This window comes from Canis aureus, chromosome 22 (assembly GCF_053574225.1).
Source record: "Canis aureus isolate CA01 chromosome 22, VMU_Caureus_v.1.0, whole genome shotgun sequence".
NCBI classification, from domain to species: domain Eukaryota; kingdom Metazoa; phylum Chordata; class Mammalia; order Carnivora; family Canidae; genus Canis; species Canis aureus.
Window position 1 is genome coordinate 19,671,375 of NC_135632.1, and position 23,145 is coordinate 19,694,519.

Here is a 23,145-nt window from a genome sequence, read left to right on the forward strand (position 1 = left end):
TGCAATGGGAGCCTGATGTGGGATTCGATCCCGGGTCTCCAGGATCACGCCCTGGGCCAAAGGCAGGCGCCAAACCGCTGCGCCACCCAGGGATCCCAGGTGTTTATTTCATATTCTTAAATATTATCTACCAATATTTGAGAATACTAACTACATCAAAAAAGAATGTTTTAAAAACCACCATTTAATGAATAAGTCATAAGGATAAAAGATACACAGACAGCATAGGGAATATAGTCATTGGTATTGTAATAGTGTTGTATGGCGGCAGTTGGTCGCTACACTTGTGGTAAGCATAGCATTATGTCTGACCTTGTCCAATCACTGTATTGTACACCTGAAACTAATGTAACATTGTGTCAGCTGTACTTCAGATAAATAAATAGATAGATAGATAGATAGATAGATAGATAGATAGATAGATAGATAGGTAGATAGATAGATGATTCTAAAAGAAAACATTCTGTTTTTCCTATTTGACAGTACAGCTAACACAATTTTATTAGAATATATTCATTTAAAGCAGAATTATATTAATTACTAAGGCTATTTTATCGTTAAGTAAGCTCTTTAGCAAAAACCTGTACAGTATTTTTACTGTTTTTGTTTCTTCAAAATACTGTATAGGTCTTTTAGCCCCTGCGAGTGGAAGGAGGTTAGTTTTGGTAAATTGTATTTTGTGGTAAAATTCGGAAAGATTTGATGACAGGATCCATTGGATCCCAAGAGCTTAGAGCAATGTCTGGTTTACAAGGAGTAACTATTAAAATTTTGTTAGATGAATTGATGCATTGTATTATAGCAAAATAAAGGTGAGATGTGTTAGAAGTAGCTTAGATTGAAGGTGTTTATGTTAGGACAAGGTGGTCCAAGAGTATATTATTGCCTGAGAAAGTATAGTAGCTACTATTCCTTATTACAAACTGAGTCTAATGTTTGTTTCTTTTTCAAAAAAAACCTTATAGGCCTGCACACAGCCAAAAGTGCTACATAATTGTAATATCAACGTAATTTAGAAATATATTAATTCTCAGAGCAGTCTGTGGCTCTTCAGTCAGTAGATAAATTTAGTTCCTGTTAGAGACAGCCCCTGACACATAAAGCAAAATGTAGTAGCATTTCTTCCCCAGGTTATTAGAGTCACATCTCCAAATGTAAACTCTTAAGTATGTTTTCCAAAGGTCACTTTGCATAGTTTTCATGCATTGAAATGGGACATCTAGATAGCGATATTTTGCAACACAGTACAATTAATGTATTCACTTAGTGCCTTTAATTCTTGTCTATGTTATTTTGTATTGCTCACAATTACAGAATTTTTTACACTGTGCTCTTCTATAATGATTACAACTTACCCAATGGCTTTTTTCTCTTCTTGTTTCTAATCATATGCATTTCTATGAATTTGTTTACATAGACTTAAGTATAGAACTTCTCATTTGTTTATCCATTTGAGCATTTATTAGTTAAGAGATTAAAAATTTTAAGAAATGTAAAAATGATTAAGTATTATACAAATGGAAAAAATATAAATGAAATGCCAAGGATATGGTGGAAGAAAACTCAAATTACTTCTAGTCTCAAATTAAAGTCTAAATTTTTAAAAATGTTATATTCCATAATAAAATATTTTTCAGCCTATTGTCTTAATAATAGTGAATACCTATGATAAAGCTAAACAATTCTCTTCTCCTCTTCATCTTCCCTATGCTCCTTCTCAGAAGGCTTATGTTGGTAGAGTGCTTAAGGAGTAGCTGTCTGGTGATCATTTCAGACTTTCTTAGTTTGAATTGTCTTATTTTTTAAATATGTGATAAATAAAAATAGACAAAGGTTTTTTTTCCTTCTACCTTTGGTAATCAGATCAAATAATAAATAAAAATATAAATCATTATATTATATTACATTTATTTATATTTATAATATTTATTAAATTACACTTATAGTGTAATTTGCAGCATATACTTATTTATAGATTAAATGCATACACTTACCAACACCCTTGAGCATTGAGCTCTTCTTACTCTCTTAAAATACCTCAGATACAATACAATCTGAAATATTAACCTAGTGAAGGCCTACAAAGCTTATTTTATATACTAAATATTAGTAATAATTTATTTCTTAATTTAATTAAAAATAAAGAGAAGTTTTAATATTTTCTTGCAGTACACCACTCAGTTGGTGTTGTACATATCACTTTGGAAACCACTTCATAATTGAAGAAGGTAAACAAGAATATTAAAGAAAGGAAGCAAAGTTGGGAGTAAGAAGTGCCGAAAAGAAAAAAAAAATAATCACATAGAAAAACTCATGAAGACTCAAGAAATTGTAATCATTTGTAATGTGAAAAGGTACAAAATAGGAAATAATACACCTGTGAACTTTGTAGTGCAAAATATTGGAGACCAGAGGAAACCTGTTGAATGGTAATAATAGCAAATACTTATGTGTACTGTGTGCTTGACACTGTATGTTCTTTACACATATCTAATTTTATGAAGTAGGTCTTATATATTACTATTATCTCCATTTTACAGATGAGAAAATGGAGGCAAAAGGGATTAAGGAAGTTGCCTGAGATCACACAATTAGTAAATGATAAAGTCAGGAATGACACCCAGAACATCTGGTTCCTGAGTTCATATTCATAACTACAACCCTGTTGTGCCTAGTATACAATATAAGTCTGTAATCTGAAGTAACTCGGAGAAAATCACTCAAGTAATAATTGTACTGTTTACACTTAGACTCCACTTAGACACCTTCAATCATATAATACACTTCTGGCTATTTTTGTTACCAGATGTCTTATGGCCAACCAAATAAGTTATGGAATTAAATTAGTATCTTTTTGAAAGGACCAGTTATATTCTATTGACATATGTTGAATCTTTTTGGATTTAACCCATTCAGTTATATTATTTGAGACATCTCTCCTTATGAGAAATGTGTAAATGAGATACTCATAAGCCAAAAGTAACATTTTTATCAGTGGATACTGGTTTAAATCCCCATCTGATTTTGATTAGATAGGATGAACTGTATATTTAGGTTATAGCTATACCCTGGTCATTTCAAGATTTTTATTTTTCAGTTTTAAAATATATCTATAAAGCATGATTTTATGATGATATAAATGAATCCTATTTATATTTGCTAATCATTAAGATCTTTTAAATTATCTAGCTAAAGCTAGGTATTTGTTTTCTATTATTGATTTTAGGTATAACTTTTTATTTTAACCACTGTCAAATGAACTGTTTAGTCTTTCAAACTTATTTATACAGGATTTATTTTTGTATTTATTCAGTAAATATTTATTGAACACTTACTGTTTGACATTTTCTTAAGAACTATATATTTAGAGATTAACAAGGTTATATAGCTCTAGAAAATGATTTCATATCCTAAATGGGGAAAGAGCTTTATGAACTAATAGCAGTAATGCTTTGAGAAGTTCAGTAGTTGAGAAATAAAAGACCCCGTGAGATCCCAGAGGATGAGGTAATTATCTGAGATGTGAGAGCTTTACAAGTTACTTAGTCCTAAAACTAAGTTTTTAAAGATGAATAGAAGTTCACCAGAAAAACCAGGAAGGAGTTTATAGAGAAGATAGAGTTTAGGATATATAGCAGAAAACTGAGGTACGAAGCTAGAGAAATTAGACTAAAATATTGTATTTAATACTTAAAAATAAACCATCCCAAAACCATTGTTCTCCTAGGTGTACTAGACAGTGCCCAAGATAAATGCTGGAGATAAAGAGATAAGAGAGGGGTTTGAAAAATACAACAAATTTTTATAGCATTCACTTGTGGAAGTTTTTTTTCCAGATGTATTTTTACATAATTTCTTTAATTGGTGTATGTATGCAAGTTCAATTTCCTAATACTTTAAGGCTGAGGTTTGTCAGAATTGAGAATTATCTTAGACTCAATTAGCAGAGGTCTGATAGTAAAGAATATTTTCTCGTTTGCCTTATGGAAGTCAGCCAAAATATTCTATCTAAATAATTAATCTTTATGACTTTTTAAACTTAAAAACAGAAGTTCAAACAATATAGTTAATAATACATTTTATTTAGCCCACTCAGAGCTTTGTTTTATAAAAATGTTTTCCACTGGATCTTTCCAAGGATAAGTAATACCATTTTCTTTGTTTGTTTGACACACGGTTCTTATGCATTCTGACTTTTTGAGAGAAAATAAAAATGAAAAACTGTGATATATAAATGCATAAATATGATTTTACATCATAAATACTAACTATAACATTGTGATAATTTAGATAATGGTACTCCAGAATTTGGAATTTCTCCTAGTGATTTCAGAAACTTGGTATCCTCAAGGATATAAATTTGGTAGTTTGAAATACTTTAATATACTCTTTTTAAAAAAATTATGTGCCATTTGATACACACAAAGAATATATGTAACATATTATATAGAAGGTATGTAAATCTGACGTCCCCAACTTAAGAACTCAAATACCAGTGAAATACTACTGAAATACCTATGTGTTCCTCCACGCTCCCATTCCAATCCTTCTCCTGAGAGGTAATCATTATCTTGAATTTTGTAACCTTTTCTTACTGATAAATCATTTACTGCTTAATGAAATGTTTGTGAGGACTCATGGATGAGTAGGGACCAGACATTTGGAGGTACTCCATAACTGTTATTTGATGCCAATTTAGGGTAGAACATATTTAAAAGGACTGATTGGCAGTCTCACTGCTGCTTTGACTTTACATATTCTCCTCATTTCTATTTGTGGCTAAGGAAACATAGATTGTCAACATTAATGATAGATAAAGGAGAAAAATATAGGGATCATTTAGATATCATCCTTCCCATTATTTTTGTCCCATATTGACAGTATCATTTTTATGGTGATTCATTCATTGTTTGAAGAAATAGTTGAGTGCCTGTTAAACATTCTAAGCATTTGAGGACATAGCAATGAATAACCAAAAATCCCTTCCCTCATGGAATTTATGTTTTATTTGGGAGTTAAAGCCAGTGAATAAAATACCTAGACAAAATATTGTAGTATGATAAATATGATAAATGACAGTGAATGCTATATTAGAAAAATAAAGTAGAGAAGGAGAAAGAGATTGGGAATGGAAGGATGATTTTACATAGGATGGTCAGGAAAACTTCTCTAAGAATGTGACCTTAAGTGAACACTTGAAGGAAGTAATTGAGAACCATGTGTATATCTAGGGGAAGAGAAAATTTAAACTGCATAAATGGCTTTGAGATAGAAACATACCTAGGATATTAGAGAGACAACAAAGAAGCCAGTGTGGCTAAAGCATGTTGATTTATATATTGATTGCATTTGATTGTTTTATTGTCAGTACTTTTTCAAAATATGAAATACTTCCTCCACAGTTTTTTCTTTGCATGACATTAACTTTCAGTTGACAACAACCTAGTTATTTTTTAAAGTATCCTAGATTTTTTTTTCCTTCATGGTGTCATTTAACTTTTTCCTGACAGTTAAGAATACATGGACTTAAAATCCCAGGACCAGAATCCTGTAGCTTTGTGATCTAGGACAGTGTGTTTAAGATCTTATTTTTCTCATCTTTATACATAACTAGTAGTTACCACAGTATATAAATAATGCAAAATTATGGATTTGAAAAGTACATGCCATATAAATGCTAGTTATATCTTGTACATGAGAATTTCTCCCCTTGTATTCATCTGAATGTATTTGGAGAAATTGCTTTCTTACTGGACCTTTTTTGTTTGCTCTGTATTATCCTTGCAGATTTCTGCCTGATATTCTTCCCACTCTGAGCTTCTCTCTGCCTTTCTATACCTATTTATTTGATATGATTTACCTTTGCATTTGTTTATTCAATAAATTTCTTGGGCAAAGCATCATGGTAAGACTGCGCTCAAAGAATTTAAGTATTAGTTATGGACAATTGATTATTTAGGCTATTTGATTATTATCTTTATTTTGGTATCATTATATTGTTTTCTTAGCTCTCCTAAAAAAAAAAAAAAGAAATTACTGTTTTGTGAAAAAAGTTAGTTTTCAATATCACATTGCCCTTCATTAACTAGACAGTTTTCTTCTTTTTTTTTTTTTTAAGATGTATTTATTTATTTGAGAGAGCACACAAGCAGAAGAGGCAGAGGGAGAGAGAAATTTAAAGCAGAAAGTGCTTAGCATGGAGCCCTATCACCCTGAGATCTGACCTGAACTGAAACAAAGAGTCAGCTGCTTAACTAACTCCACCACCCAGGTGTCCCACTACACCGTTCTTTTACTTGACATGTAGAATGTGTCTAACAAATAGAAATTTATAACTGGTATTAGAATAAAGCAGGAAACTGCCTTTTGAAGTAGATACAGGAGATTTTTTTTCTCCCCAACCCCCTTTTTAAAGATTTTATTTATTTATTTATGAAAGACACAGAGAGAGGCAGAGATACAGTCAGAGGGAGAAGCAGGTTTCCCATGGGGAACCTGATATGGGACTTGGTCTCAGGACCCCGGGATCACAACCTGAGCTGATGGCAGACACTCAACCACTGAGCCACCTATGCACCCCAAGATTTTTTTAAGAATTTCTTCCCTTTTTAAAAACGGCTTATTTATTTTATTTTATTTTTTATTTATTTTAGATTTTATTTATTTATTCATGAGAGACACACAGAAAGAGGCAGAGACATAGGCAGGAGAAGCAGGCTCCCTATGGGTAGCCTGATGTGGGACTTGATCCCAGGGCCCAGGATCATGCCCTGAGCCAAAGGCAGACACTCAACCACTGAGCCACTGAGATGCCCCATGGTTTATTTATTTTAGAGAGAGTGCATGCATGTGTGCACATGAGTGTGAGCAGGAGGGGAGGGACAGAGAGGGAGAGAGAGAATCTCAAGCAGACTCCTCACTGATCAAGGAGCCTGGGGTGGGCTGGGGTTAGATCTCAAGACCTTGAGATCATGACCTGAACCAAATCAAGAGTTGGTTGCTCAACTGACTGAGCCACCCAGGTGCCCCCATAGAGATTTTTCCTTTTAATCATAGTATTTCCATATGGTACAAAAATGTAAAAGGACAAAAGGTCGGTTTAATTAGGAATTGAGCTAGTTTTGTGTTCTGTTGTTGATGTCATTGTCTTTAGTGAACCACAGTTCAGATTCCTCTAGTGGTAGGCTACTTTTGTCTTGTTCATAGGATACCCAGAGGGGTTTTCTCAGTGTTCGTGTTGCACTCTCAGCTCTCTCTGTTCTTGTGTGGCAGAGACCACTCCTACTCCATGCTCCTGCCCGTCTTTCAAGTGGTGTTGCTTATGGCCTGGTACTTATATAATGAGGGCGATTCTTCATTGTCCTACTGCTAAGTCTTAAACATGGTTTTTGTGCCTGGAGCCACTGAGGGACCTTCTCAGCTTTCCTGGCCGTTATGTCTGTGGCTGGTTTCAGGTAGAGTTTTCCGTCTCTCCCAATGCTAGCAGATCCCTGTTGATATTAGTATTAGGATTCAGGGTCCAGGACAATGTTTTGTCTTTTTCTTGCTTCCAGGTGGAGATTTTTTCTTTCACCTTCTCGTAGCTGCAGTGGGTCTTTGCCTGTGCTGTGGTAGTGACTCAGTTTACTGACCCATCTCCATCAGATTAAGTCTTTTAATTTGCAGGAGACAAAAGTCTGGAGATGTGAGTTAGACTGTTGTTACCTTTCCCCCCAGCAAGTGAAGATCCTGCCCTGCAGAATTACACCACCATGTGAGATGCTCTCCGTTCTCAGAATTTGTTTTAAATACCCAATTGAGATATGTGTAAAAGAGCTTTTGAATGAGTGCAAACTTCTTGTCCTTCCACGCTGACAAACTAGTCCACACTTTGACAGACTAGCCCGCACTTCATCTTTGACAGTTCATTAAAATTTTAAGTTCATTTCTTACCCATTTTTTGTGGAGACCTTTTCCTCTTAGGCTCTGCCACAAACAATAGAGCTTGTTTGCTTCACCTCTTCTTGGAGAGACTTACTCTTTAGAAATTATAGTTAATTCAGCTCAAGATGGGCTCAAGAAAAGTTCTCTTTGTGTGTGTGTGTGGATTCAGCTATTTCTCATTGTTGGTAGCCTACTACATTTTAAGTGGAAGCCAAACCCTATTGTTAGGCTTTTGACTTTGCTTTTAATTTTATTTAAATACAAAAATTACTTTTTATGTAGGTCAATCTGTTAGTCTTCTATGACTTCTTTTTTTTGTATTGTACTTAGTAAAAGACTTCTTCACCTTGAGAATATTTCCCATGTTTTCTGCTACTTTTCTGAATGTTTTAAGCGTTTTGATTCATTAGGAATTAATTTTGGGGTAAGGTGCAATCTAATTTTCTTTCTAATGAACTGCCAGTTGTATCAAAATCATTTACTGAATAATTTATTTTTCCTCACTGCTTGTAATGCTACTATAACAGTAGGACTGAAATTATCTGTGAGTAGCAGAAAATCTGACCAACAATGGCTTGAATTCACAGGAGTAAATTTGTCTTAGCAAAATAAATCTCAGAGTAGACAAAACATGGTTGGTACTGCATCTCAGCAGAGCAAAGACCTAGACTTCTTCCATCCATCATTTTTATCTGCATTCTTGTCCTTTTGTGGTGTAAAATTGCTGTTGAGCATCCAGGACTACACATGAGTTCTAGGTCACTGAGAGAGGAAGTGACAAAGACTAAAGAAATCATACTTGTTTAGTCTGGCCATTTTAAAAGGCTTCTCCAGAAGCCCTACCTAGCAAGTTACAAGTTATTTTTTTTTTTTAAGATTTATTTATTTATTTATCAGAGAGAGAGAGAGAGAGAGAGAGAGAGATAGGTGGAGACACAGGAGGAGGGAGAAGCAGGCTCCATGCTGGGAGCCCGACGTGGGACTCGATCCCGGGACTCCAGGATCGCGCCCTGGGCCAAAGGCAGGCGCTAAACCACTGAGCCACCCAGGGATCCCTAACAAGTTTTTTTCTCAGATATTTCTTGCACATTATTTTCCAGGCTACTAATGTATCTCTTATCATTAGTAGTACTGTTCTTTCCTTCAATTCATTAACTGAATTGTTTACATATGAAAGAAAATATTAGATATATGCAGTTCCATGTTCATTGCATATTACCCAAGATGTAGAAACAACCTAAGTGTTCATCACTGGATGAGTGGTTAAAGAAAATGTGGCGCATATATATATATGAGATACAATAGAATATATATATATGTATATATATGAATAATATATACAAAAGAATATTATTCAGCTGTTAAAAAAGAAAGGAAATCTTGCCATTGTGACAACATGGATGGACCTTGATGGTATTATGTTAAGTGAAATAAGACAAAAAAGGACAAATACCATATGCTTTCACTTATTTAGGGAATCAAAAAAAAAAGTACCCCCCCCCCACACACACACACACACAAACTCATAGAACAGATTAGTAATTGCCACTGGTAGGAGGTTTGGGGGCAGGCAAAGGGGTGAAAAGATACAAACTTCCAGTTATAAAATATGTAAGTCTTAGAAATATAATGTATAGCATGATAACTATAGTTAATAATGCTGTTTTGCAAAGAAAAAATAATGCTGTTTTGCATATGTGAAAGTTGCTAAGAGAGTTGCTCTTAAAAGTTCTAATCACAAGAAAAAATAAAAAAAAATCAATGACTTTCTGTAACTGTATGGTGACAGATATTAATTAGACTTATTGTGATCATTTCACAGTATATACAAATATGGAATCATTATGTTGTATATCTGAAACTAATACAATGTTATATGTGAATTATAAATCAGTAAATAAAATATTTTAGTTCCCTAGAGGTTTTTTTAATTTTTAAATTTTATTTATTTATTTTTTTAAGATTTTATTTATTCATGAGAGACACAGAGAGAGAGGCAGACGTAGGCAGAGAGAGAGATGCAGGCTCCATGCAGGGTGCCCGAGGTGGGACTCAATCCCGAGACTCCAGGATCACACCCTGGGCCGAAGGCAGACACTCAACTGCTGAGCCACCCAGGCGTCCCAAGGTTTTTTGTTTGTTTGTTTGTTTTTAAATTTTGATTTGTTTTGTGCTACATTTGAATCCTTTGAAGTATACTTAGTTTTTTATTATTTATTTGTAAATGCTTATTTTCCTGCCCTTCCTCTTGCTTGCTGTTGGGCTTGTTTAGATGGATTATTTATCTATTTTTTTTAGATATTTTACTTATTTATTTGACAGAGAGGGTGTGTACAAGCAGGGGGAATATCAGAGGGAGAGGGAGAAGCAGGCTCCCCACTGAGTAGGGAGCCCAATGCAGGGCTTGATGGGACCATGACCTGAGTGAAGGCAGATGCATAACCAACTAAGCCGCCTAGGCGCTCCTAGATTATTTAGATAAATGATATTCTTTGTTGTTGAGCATTAAATGACTGAATCTCACAGTTGATATAAAGCAAGAGAAGTTCTACTCTTATGAGCTTTTATGATGCAGAAGCAACAGCAGCCTGTTGAGATACCTTTGAGAAGCATCTCACATTTCCACTCTTTTACCCTCTCCAGTCTACCCCTGACACTCCCACTTTCAAGGACTAGGAAGATTCAGCCAGCCCCTTCAGTTCCTTTTTGATCTTTTTGAGGCTTAGTTAACTCCCTAACACTCATATAGCACCAAAATTTTGACTTCCTTTTCAGGTATTTGACCAAGTGCTAAGTAAACTCTTACTTATTTCTGATTTCTTTTCCTTGCTCTTGGGATTTCCTGCTATTCTAAGTATCATACTCGTTCTCTTTCCTGAGATATAAACACAGCCCAAGTCTTTACTCATACCTAATTTATTTGAAGCACTTTGGTCTAGAGAAAGCAAATAGCGATAAATTGGGAATATTCAGATACCATTTTCAAAGAATCTCTCAATGCTTTGTCAATTTATATTTTTCTACCAAGATGTTTTAGTCTAGAGTAGGGCACCTCTAACCAGTTGGATCCAATGTCAGTTTCATGTTATGTTTTTGTTTTTAATTTAAATTCAAGTTAGTTAACGTAGCGTATTATTGATTTCAGGGTAGAATTTAGTGTTTCATCTGTTGCATGTAATACTCAGTGCTCATTACATCAAGTAGCCATCTTACTGCCCATCACCCCATTACCCTATCCAGTTTCATGCTTAAACAAAATGATACAATCTGATAATACCAAGAACCCATATTAGATTTATTTTCTTTGAAAAGTTAATTAATCTGCTCTATAAAAGAAAATTAATAGAACATTTTTCATAAAATTGGAAGAAATAGAGTTGCAGTTTCAGATACAAAATACTATTTTTGTATTTCATAATGAAATACACTTTTGAAATTCTCAGTTCTTAAAAATTCTATTTTAAATAATTGAAAGAAGCTGATTAGTTTGATCTGAATTCAGTAGCAAATACCTTTTCTAGTCTAAACTTCTTTAATTTTTTGTTGTTGTTGTTTATACTTCAAAGTATCTCAACTAGGACCCAAGTGTAACAACATCAGAACTATTCTTTTTTGAATGTTGGCTTAAAATAATGAATTAAATACTTGGTTCTAAATAATAATTATGAGCACTGCATGAATTATTTAATTGTGGAAGATCAAAAGAAACAATAGATACAAAACTATCCGTGTACTTATGTAAGTCACCTTCAATATCCACATCTACTTTTGAAAAAAAAAAAAAGTTACTTTGTAGGTAGGGAAAAAGGCTTTAATCAAATTGATATCATATGTCAAATTTAATATGTTCTTTTTATTCCTTTTAGGACAGTGGTGATTATCCCCTTACCATGCCTGGACCTCAATGGAAAAAGTTTCGTTCAAACTTCTGTGAATTTATTGGAGTCCTGATTCGACAGTGTCAGTATAGCATAATTTATGATGAGTATATGATGGACACAGTAATCTCCCTTTTGACTGGTTTGTCAGACTCCCAGGTCAGAGCTTTTAGGCATACAAGTACCCTTGCTGGTAAGTAACCAATGTTTTATTTCTGTTTTATTTAGTTTTGTTCAATATGTTCTATTGCACTTAAAATGTATTTAGATTAAATATTAATTTAATTTTACTGTGCTCTTGAAAAATACCATCCCTCCCCTCCCCCAAATTCATCTGAATGGCTTATGTTATCTGTTTAGGTAAGATGTATGACTATTTTGATAACTGGCATTTTATGGCCTGAGAATGAAAACTGAAAATTTCTGGCAAATTTCAGCAAATCTCTCTCTTAATGTTTAATAATTTTAATACATCATTATATTATAGTCCAAGAGATTTTAGGAGTCCACTAGACCATATTCTTCGGTAAACCCCAAAATGAGTAGTTGAAATTCTAAATTCATAGTGGTGTTTTTTTCACTTTATTATATTGTTTTGCTCATTATTATAAATAAATGTATAAGTATTTGTTTATATATTTGAAACAATTCTACCTACTTACAATTGCTACATAGCAACATTATTCCTATTCCTACTGATGTAATAATAACCTAAGTTTATCTAGATGTAATATCTCTGAAATCAGTTCATTTAGATAGGCTAGATAATCTGAAGAATTGACAGATTAGTTTTCACTATTATTTCATTTTGGAATTATCTAGAGAACTTCTCAGCCAAGTATATGTATTTTTTCCTTGTTTCTCCATAACAAGTCAATTTCAATAATTTAGCAATTGTTCTGGTTTCCCTCAACTGCTTTAACTGTGCTTACTGAAAATGACTGTTCTTTTTCATCTGTGATGTAGAGCAAGCACACACGTGTATACATGCACATTTGTGTAAATACTCCCAGAATACATCCTTTTTAGTAGCAGTAACTTTGTATTCATCTTACACATTACAATGACAAATACCAGATTTAATTTCATTAATTGTATTTCATTTTGCATTTAAATTAAATTTCTCATTTATCAAATATATTTAAATCTTTGGTTCTCAAACTTTCTCAAGTATCAGAATTATCTGCAGGGCTTATTGAAACAGATTGCATGGCCTTACCTCCAGAGTTTAACAGATTTTAGGTTTCCTGATATTTTGGGGAATACACATTGATAACCCGTGGTTTAAAAATCTTATCATTTTCTGGCTTAATCTGCTGCCTGAAGCCAATATGATAATATTACCTATGGTCATTCATGTTTTCTTCCATTCCACTTTTTTCATTTCCTTTTTTCCCCTTATTTAATCCATATTCCTATCCATTATCTTCTTAGTTACATGTCTATGTAAAATAAACATGAACCACATTTTCAAGAGTAACATTTTCCTTAGTATTAGGAAAAGAGGAAGATCTACCCAATTTTATCTTTTTCAAAAGGTAAAATAAAAATAGTTTATTGCTGAAAAAATTCCTATATAGAACAAACATCAAACAGTTTAAATTCTGTGTTTTGAGAGTATCTTCTTGCTCGTTATTAGGAAAAAAAGAGATCTTGTACCCAAGATTCTTTAAAAGGTATTGCAAATACACTATTTATTATTTTAAATTATATGATAATTACACAATTTTTTCTTTCTAATTTCATGACTTTTTTAGTATCTTCTCCATTTGAGTTGCTTTTTTCTTTTTCTTCATATATTCCATTGAGTTTTCATCTTATTTTCCTCTCTGTACAGTAATGCCCATTTAGCTGGTTGTCAGATGGATAGTAAATGCACAAGAAAGAATAACATATTGTAGAAATAAGTAGAATATTTTTACTTTTAAAATGTCTTTCCTGAAAAATGCACTCTAAGATTCTTTTGCATTTGTCCTCCACTGCCATGTAAATGAAGTATTATTGTATTTTACTGATTTTATAATAGTCCATTTCACCTCTCCTTTCCATTGGCCCATTTTCACTGACTTTTATTGTTGTATTGTTTTCCCTATATTTATCTTCTGGCAATCTATATATGCTTATTTTACATATACTTAAATATATTTTAATTGTAGCTTTCCTCTTATCCCTTTTGAGTAGCTTCCTCCTCCTTCCAGTATTTTTCTGCCTTTTTTTCCCACAGTTTATCAGTGTTCATGATAGCTTTTTAAACTGCTTTGTATATCATCATCTAGCCTATTTGAATTTGAAATTATTTTTTTAGATCACATATCAAGAAAAATGGAAGGAAATCAACATGTTTATACTGATCTTTTAAAAAGTGGAAACATTTCTCAAGTGATTCTCCAATTTACTTCAAAATATTACTATACTTGCTATGTCTACAGTTATTATATCTTTCAAGACTCAGTTTCATAAAATGTAGGACTTGTCAGTCACCTTTAACAAAGCACAGAGATCTTGCTGAGAACTTAAGACCTGACTGGATAATAAATTATCCATATTTTTAAGGAATTTTTTGTTGTTGTTGTTCTCATCTTTTCTCTCTCTCTCTCTTTTTAATGATATGTATGCAAGGGGTAGATTAAAAGATAATCATTTTTATTCACTTTGCAGGACGAGTCTTGGGGACTAGATAAAATGGGCAGGAACATTTAATCCTCTGCTTCAAAGACTATGTGCATGGACAGTTACAAGGCAGTTATGGCCAGATATGATTATCGGCTTTGGAATAAAATGCTCCTTGACATTGCTTATATCTTAGCTGAGAAGAGAGACAATCAGGTTAGTTGTTCTGTAGGGTACAGATGCGATGAGTTCCAGAGCTTCATGAGTCATCAGAGTGGTCCTATCAGTAGTACTTTTAATTGATCTTCCAAATAATTCGTTTGCTTATTCAGTTTAATATGTGTCCCTATTATCAGTGTTTATGCATTGTTTTTAATTGTATACTTTTATCATATTTTTATTAAAAATTTTCATCATTCGGTAGTTGTTTAGGTCTGTTTATTCTACAGTTAACAGTAGTCTCATTTTTCCTTTGGAAGTAAACCATGTTTCCCCTTTTCTAAGAATTCTTTCTGTCATTAAAGTGAGACAGATTGCTAGCTATTACATTTTATATTTTCCGTATTTTTTTTCTGTTATCTTAATTGGAATTTTAAAACATTCTTGCATTTGACCTAGTGCTTCACATTGCTGTACAGTTTTCATTAACTATTAATTTATAGAATTAAGTGCCCTTATTTCTGTTCTAAATAGCACCTCAGTTGGATTTACTGTGGATACAATTTATATAAGTAACATTTTGTCATTATTTTGGTGAATATAGAATCTGAGACTGGGCACAATTTCTTTATTCCCCAGTTTGATAAAATTTTCATGAGGAAATAATCTCTTTTCTTTCCCCACCAAGGTCAAAATTAGATAGGATTCCTCCTGTTTTATCATTTCATTGTTTGGTATTATGAAGATGATTCTACTCTCAGAGTCTGTTTTTTCAGATCTATAGTTAAATTAGTTTTAGACATTTGCTTTAAAAATATTTGCCAATACTTTACAGAGTGTTGATTTTAAATTTTTGGTAGATGGCAATTTACAGGTTAAGTAATGTTGATTTAATTTTTTAAATTTTTTGCTGTTTCCTCACCTATATCATTTTCTATGATGTTATAAATAGATTAATATTGACTACCACTCACTGCTAAGGTGAAAATGCTAATTTCAACAAAGGGAGATTAAGAATACAAAATTTGTGTTAATAATAGCATGGTAATTGATTCTAATTTTTTCTAAAGTGAATTCTGGGAAAATTAGAAAATGTAGTTAAGATCATCATATAATAGTCAAGTGGCCTAAGTATGCTGAGAGGCCCAGCTTCACTAGTAGTTAACAATAGGTCATTCTCAGACCCTTGAGGGAGTAAACATTTCTTTATTCTTTATTGTTTAATATTATTGTGTTTACATATAGTTGATTTTTATATTGACATATGATTCATTGTTAATATTTTTAACCACGTCAGAATCTCTAGACTTATGTAGTTTGAGGAAAGATACTGTATATGAAATTGCTTTGTTCTCCAGTCATAGACTGAAAATCATTTTGCTTCAGTAAATAGGCATCTTTTCTTTGGCTTTCAGTTGCTGAAACCGTATAATACAGTGGTTCAAAAAATGGGTTCTGTGCCAGACTGTCCGGATCCATATCTCTTGCTGTCTTTCACTAGTTGGGTAACTTGGACAAGATAAAATCCTTTTATCTACCTGGCCTCATTTTCTTCACATGCAAAGTGAGGAAGATCATGATAGCTACCTTTTTAAAAGAGATCAGGAGGGCATGGACCAGTGCCTGACATTTAGTAAGCTGCTCCTATTATTCTGTAATGACAAGAAGAGCTAATAGCATTGGCAATGTTTCACTTCATTCATGTTTTTACTCAGAATATATTGAAGACCTACTCTGTTTTAGTAATAAAAGACATTGCAGGTGGGGAAATCAGAAACAAATTAGATCTTTCAAAAACTATTGAGAAAACTAGTAGCATGCTTTTTCATTTTACTTAGCTTGTAGGTCCCAAATTCTCTTTATTAATTCAATTAATCTCTTGACTAGACAGAATATTTTTGGTTTCTATGGTTAGGACCTGAAAAATTTAGGTCAGTTTGGCATCATCAAAAAGCAGATTATAGGGATCCCTGGGTGGTGCAGCGGTTTGGCACCTGCCTTTGGCCCAGGGCGCGATCCTGGAGACCCGGGATCGAATCCCACATCGGGCTCCCGGTGCCTGGAGCCTGCTTCTCCCTCTGCCTATGTCTCTGCCTCTCTTTGTGTGTGTGTGACTATCATAAATAAATAAAAATTTTTTAAAAAAGCAGATTATAGGATAATCTTTTACATATTTTTTTCTTATGATTCATTATTTTATTCTTCTAAAGACTTAATTTCTCATTGCTTTGTACTTTTACTTTTTTAAAAAACTTTATTACCTTTGTTTTTCTTATCTCTACTCTAGAGATAATACTTTCTAGTTTTCCAGGATTTGTATATTGTAGACTTTGGGTGTTCTTATGGGATTAATGCCCAATAATTGACCAAATTCATGAATGCCACTATATCTATAACGGTATTCATAAAATACAATAAACTTTAAAATGCTTTAAATTTATTCATGTAAATTTGTAAATATTTCTTTCAAATATGTAAATATAATGTGTTTTCTAGTTATGTATTTTAGTAATGTGTTTTCTAGTTAAAGAACCTTCATTTTCTTAGATTTATTTCTTTCTGTTACAAAGTATGAAAATTTGCTTTCTTTTGGGGACCAGTAAAGAAATCTTGATTTTAAAATCACTTTACAAACATGGCATATCTTTTATTCATTAGCTTGGTGATTTAGACAAAAAACTTCGGTGCCTTACTTTCCTCATCTGTATACTACTATACTAATAGTCTCATCCCATAGGAATGTAAGGCATAAATGAATTCATATTATGTATTTAATATATACAAGTCACTCAGTAGTTGTCTGATATTATAACTGCCATAGAATGACAAAGCTTACTTGGTTTAGTTTTAAAGAGGGCAGAGAAATTGAGAAAATTTTTTGTGTATTTTTCATTGACATTTCCTTATTGTACATTTAAACATTTTCTGTGCATATAAAATTACTATACTGATTATAGAGTATTCAGAAAAGGAGGAAGATAGAAAAATAAAACTAGCCATAATTATATCACCTCATCATTGTACCCAGAACATGTGGTATTTCCTTTAAGTTTTTTTTCTCATATGCATATTTATGAGGATTTTTGTTTTATTTTTCTTTTAAGATTTTATTTATTCATGAGAGTCATAGAGAGAGAGGTAGAAACATAGGCAGAGAGGGAAGCAGGCTCCCCACGAGGAGCCCAATGTGGGACTTGATCCCTGGACCCTGGGATCATGTTTCCAGCCAAAGGCAGACACTCAACCACTGAGCCACCAGGAGTCCTTTTCTTTTAAGATTTATTTACTTATTTGAGAGAGAGAAAAAGAGAGCACATGAGCATGCAGAGGGAGAGGGAGAAGCCGACTCCAGGAGCCTGATGGTGGGCCTTGATTCCAGGTCCCTGGGTTCATGACTTGAGCTGAAGTCAGACACTTAACTGACTGAGCCACCCAGGTGCCACTTTGTTTTAATTAAATTTAATTACTTAATTAGATTTTATTTATTTATTTGACAGAGAGAGGAGAGAGAACCCAGCAGAGGGAGCGGCAGGGAGAAGCAGGCCTCCCATTGAGCAGGGAGCCCAACGTGGGGCTCAATCCCAGCACCCTGAGATCATGACCCAAGCAGAAGTCAGGCACTTAACTGACTGAGTCACCCAGGCACCCCCACTTTTGTTTTATTTTAAAACAAATAATAGGATTAATTTTGTAGCATGCATTTTCTGTGCTTTTATTTTTTATAATCATGTCTGATATGGCAGGTTCATTTTCCACAATCTGAATGTCTTTTAAGTTATTTAACTTTTTACATTGTTCAGATCCTTTGTCTTTTATTGGAGTCCCTATCATCTTTTGCTTTCTTCCTTAATTTATTCTCTCCTTTTTGGTTATTTATTTATTTATTTATTTATTTGATAGCTTTGAGGAGGGTTTTTTTTGGGAAGTATAATATTTAAGACTTTACATGCCTGAAAAGTATATTTTATCCTCCTTTTTAATTTTCTTCAAAATTTTTCCTCTAGCTTCCAGTGTTTCTGTTGAGAAGTCCAGTGCTTTTTCAATTTTCGATAGTGAGACTTTTTCTTGTCTTTGGCAGCTTTTAAATTTTCTCTTTATCCTGGTATTCTGAAATATCATGGTGATATACCCTGATGTGTGTATATATTTTTTCCCATACATTATACTTACCACTCTTTGATCATTATCTATTGCTTGGATTGTTAATCTCTTGTGGTTTCTCATTTTCCATCTCTTTTCTTTTTAACATTGTTTCATTGATGGAAATTATTCTCTTATCTCTTTGACAATGTTAATTATTATTCTGAAGTTTTTTTCTGCACCCTACTCTTATCTTCTGATTCTCTGCTCTTATCCCTCTCTTTCATGTTGGAGACTTTCCTCAAATATTTGCTTCTTGGTACTCTACTATTGCTAAGAGTAAGACATGAAAAAGGCACTGACCAGAGAAGGAAGGTGTGTATGTGTGAGAGAGAAAAAGAATGTGTTGTGTTTGACAGAGACAGACAGTGGTTTTGTCTTCTTTGGTTAGCATCACTATAGGACGGTCCTGTGGTCAGCTAACATTTTCACTGTAGACCCTAAACTGTTGCTATAGATAATTATTTTCCATGGAGAAGTTCACCTTCTTTGCAGAAGGATCTTTCAGTACAGTTGCTCTGTACCATTTGGGAGTTGGGTAGGGTGAAGCAGCATCCAGGGCACTCTGCAATTCACATATATCCCTCTTCTGTATCTGATGATTCCAAATCTCTGGTTCATTTCATTGGGGGAATAAACTTTCTGGATTTCCAAGATGGGTGTATGATGGAGAAATTGCTTGACTCCCGAGGTTGAAGTAGATATTTTGGGATTTAATAAATTACTATACAGACTTTGAAATAAAACTATTTTTAGAGCTTACCTCCCTCCATCTTCTGTGGAACTTTGCACTTCTAATTCCTGAATGCTCTGGCTTCTGCAGAGCAAAATAGTTATTTTATTTTTCTTTTTTAAAAAAATTTTTCCTAAAAAACAAAATTTTTTTTCCTTTCTGTTATTTTTTTATAAAGAATTTATTTGTTTATGATTTAAAAGAATTTATTGTTTATGTGGAGAGAGAGCATGTGTGATTGTGTGCACAAGGGCAGAGGGAGGGAGAAGCAGACTTCCCACTGAGTAGGGAACCCAATACAGGGCTCAGTCCCAGGATGCTGGAATCATGACCTGAGCCAAAGGCAGATGCTTAACTTACTGAGCCACTTAGGTGCCCCTATTTTTCTTTTCTTTTCTTTTCTTTTCTTTTCTTTTCTTTTCTTTTCTTTTCTTTTCTTTTCTTTTCTTTTTTTTTCTTTTAGATATACATAGTTGTAATTACTTTTTTGACCATTGGGTTTGATTTGTATGCTCTCTGCTCATCCTTCTCCTTTGCATCCACATATATTAATATATTGTGGTTTGGATTTACAGATATTTTTCTCTATTTGTTTTCTCTTTGTTCTTTTGATTGGATTTTCAAGAGAGAGAGGGATTAGTTAAATCTCTTACCATTTTGGGATACCTGGCTGGCTCAGTCAGTAAAACATGTGACTCTTGATCTTGGAGTTTTGAGGTTAAGCCCCAAGTTGGGCATAAAGTTTACTTAAAAATTAAATTAAAAATTAAAAAAAACCTTGATCATTTATAAAGTAGATGTTTGTTGTAAGCCTTTTTGTTTGTTAAAATAGCTTTATAAAACTAAAGAAGGAGTAGTATATCGTCCCTCTTTTAAAAATATAGTTTGTCCCATTATTAAACATACTTCTAAGGCATTACAGTGATAGTTTTCAGAAGTATAGTAGGTATCATTATATATAAATGGTGTCTTTTAGTTTTCATTTTTATGTTTAGGAACATGTAAATGTAAATTGTTGATTAAAAGAGTCTACAATCTTAATTTCATCCATCCCATTTGCCAGTAACCACTTCTTTTTGTTCTGGTGTTTTCCTTTTATGCTGCCAATTCCAGTATAGTTTTTCTTCTGTTGAAACTTTAAATCTTTTGATGCTATATTTTTGGTGTTCTTCACACCCTTCATATCTTCACCTCCCCCACTTCCCTAGCTTAGATCCTTTCATCCAGATTTATTACAGTCATGTCCCTTTCTCACACCCTCAATATCTTTGCCTTTCTTTCCCTCCATCATACCTCCTTGGAAAACCCTATCCTCCATATCTGTACCAGAGCAGCTGAAAGTTAAGAAAAACATAAAAATCATAATGGCTGGGTTTTAGATTTTTCTCTTAAGTGGGCCTTTAATGTTGCCTAGCAATCCTATTAGAGTATTCTACTATGTAGATACTCATACTTACGAATTATTTCATACCTTCTTCTCAAACCTGTAACATCCCCTATTTTCTTACTTTCACACTTAGCTGATTATTTTGCTTGCTTAATAGAGACAACAGAATTCTTCAAGGATTAGACCTACTTACCTAGGTGCAGCTTTGCCCATATACCCTACGTTTTCTCTTACTACTGTTAACCTCTAAGGTCGATCCTTGCCCTGGTGAAGTGGATCTGACCCCTGGTTTCCACCCCCAAGAACTTTGCTCTTCAATGTTTTCTCTCTACCAACTTCAGTTTCCCCACTTTTATTAGATAATTCTCATCATTATACTAATATGGCATTAAACGCTTATCTTTTAGGAACATTCTCTATTAAGGCGCTCCAGAGACACAGAACCAATAGGAGATATATTTACCTACTGGTATATACATACATACCAAGATGTGTATGTGTATCAAGATATGTATATCTTGGTATGTATGTATGTATGTATATACCAAGATATATTTGGGGAGAGGAAGTTTTATTTGAAGGAGTTTGCTCACACAGTTATGGGAGCTGGCAAATTTGAGATCTATAGGGTAGAACAGCAGGCTAGAAACAGGCTGGAGTTAAACAGTCCTGAGGCAGAAATTGCTTCTCTAGGAAACCTCAGTATTTTGTTCTTAGAGTTTTCAAGTGACTACAGAAAACCCACCACATTATTGAAGGTAATTTCCTCTACTTAAAACCAACTGATTATAGATGTTAACCATATTTACAAAATACCTTCACAATAATACCTGGATTAGTGTTTGATTAAATAACTGAATTATTTGACAGTAAGACTGACCATTACATCCTCCCTTGTTTCCCCATTTCCTTCTAGCTACATTCACATTTCTCTGCTGTTCTTTATGGCAAATCTTTAACTATTTCTGTTCATCATCAATTGATATCTTTACTTAGTCTCCTCCTGTTCTCTTTAAACCCACTCCAATTAGTTTTCTTTTTCTGCCATATTACTGCCTCTGCTTTTGTTGCAGTCAGCAATTACCTCTTATTGTCCAAATCACTGGGAAGCTCCCAAACGTCATCTTTCTCTCTCAGTAGACATAGTTATTGCTTCCATCTGAAATCACTATCTTCATTTGTTTTCTGGAATACACTGTCTGAGTGGATCTTTGAAAGCTAAACTGTAAAGATTGAATTATCTCAGAACTCAAGTTTTAAGCCCTTTAATCTTTTGTTTTTATTCTCACTCTTTACTGAATAAAGTGAAAACCAATTCCATAGTTTTACTATTTCTGCCAAAAAATGACAGTGGAAGAGGTAATACAGCCACATGATTTAAAATTCAGAATAAAAAACTATATAGTAAACATTTTTTATTCAGAATAAAAAACTCTATAGTATAAACTATAGAGCCACCCATGGCTCTCAGCCATCAAATTCTCTTCCTTGAAGGCAACCAAAGTTGCCAGTCTCATATATTTTTTTCCAGAGATTATGAATATAATGGCACATACATATTCATTGAGAGCAGTATGATGTAGTACTTAAGAACTTGGACTATGGAGCATGACCGCCTGTAATCAAATTCTGTCTCTGCCAGTTACTGGCTGTGTAACTGGCAAGTCTCTTAGCTGATCTGGGGCTCAGTTTTCTTCTATGTACAAAAGGAATAATTAGAATATACTTGATAGAATTGTGAAGTATATAATGAAGTATTCATCAACAAATATCTTGGGGATCACTGGATGGCTCAGCGGTTTAGTGCCTGTCTTTTGCCCAGGGTGTGGTCCTGGAGTCCCAGGATCGACCCACATCAGGCTCCCTGCATGGAGCCTACTTCTCTCTCTGCCTGTGTCTCTGCTCTGCCTCTCTCTCTCTCTGTGTCTCTCATGAATAAATAAATTTAAAAATCCTAAAAAAAAAAAAAAAAACACACCCCAAAACAGAAAAAAACCAAATACCTTCAAATATAACAAATATCAAATAAATTATGGCTCATTTTTTCTGATGGCTGAATAGTTTATTCATTGGTCAGATGTACTGTCTCGTTTTATGGCTCTAAGTAACAATGTCTTTTTTTAAAAGACTTTTTCTATTTGAGAGAAAGATAGCAAGCACAAGCAGAGGGGAGAGGGAGAAGCAGGCTCCTCCCTTAACAGGGAGCCAGACTCGGGACTTGTTCTCAGGCTTGACCTCAGGACCCTGGGATCATGACTGAACCAAAGGCAGACGCTTAACAGACTGAGCCATCTGGGAGCCCCAATAACAATGAC

General features: G+C 33.7%; 1 protein-coding gene across 8 annotated transcripts in view; it reads left to right on the plus strand.

Annotated features, from left to right (window-relative positions):
• Nucleotides 1-23,145, plus strand: part of STAG1 (STAG1 cohesin complex component) — a 395,351-nt gene that overhangs the window by 210,962 nt on the left and 161,244 nt on the right. For all 8 annotated transcript variants that reach the window (XM_077865024.1, XM_077865025.1, XM_077865026.1 and 5 more), the window contains one exon: nucleotides 11,790-11,994. In XM_077865024.1, coding sequence (XP_077721150.1) covers nucleotides 11,790-11,994 — 205 coding nt within the window. The remainder of the gene's footprint in view (nucleotides 1-11,789; nucleotides 11,995-23,145) is intronic.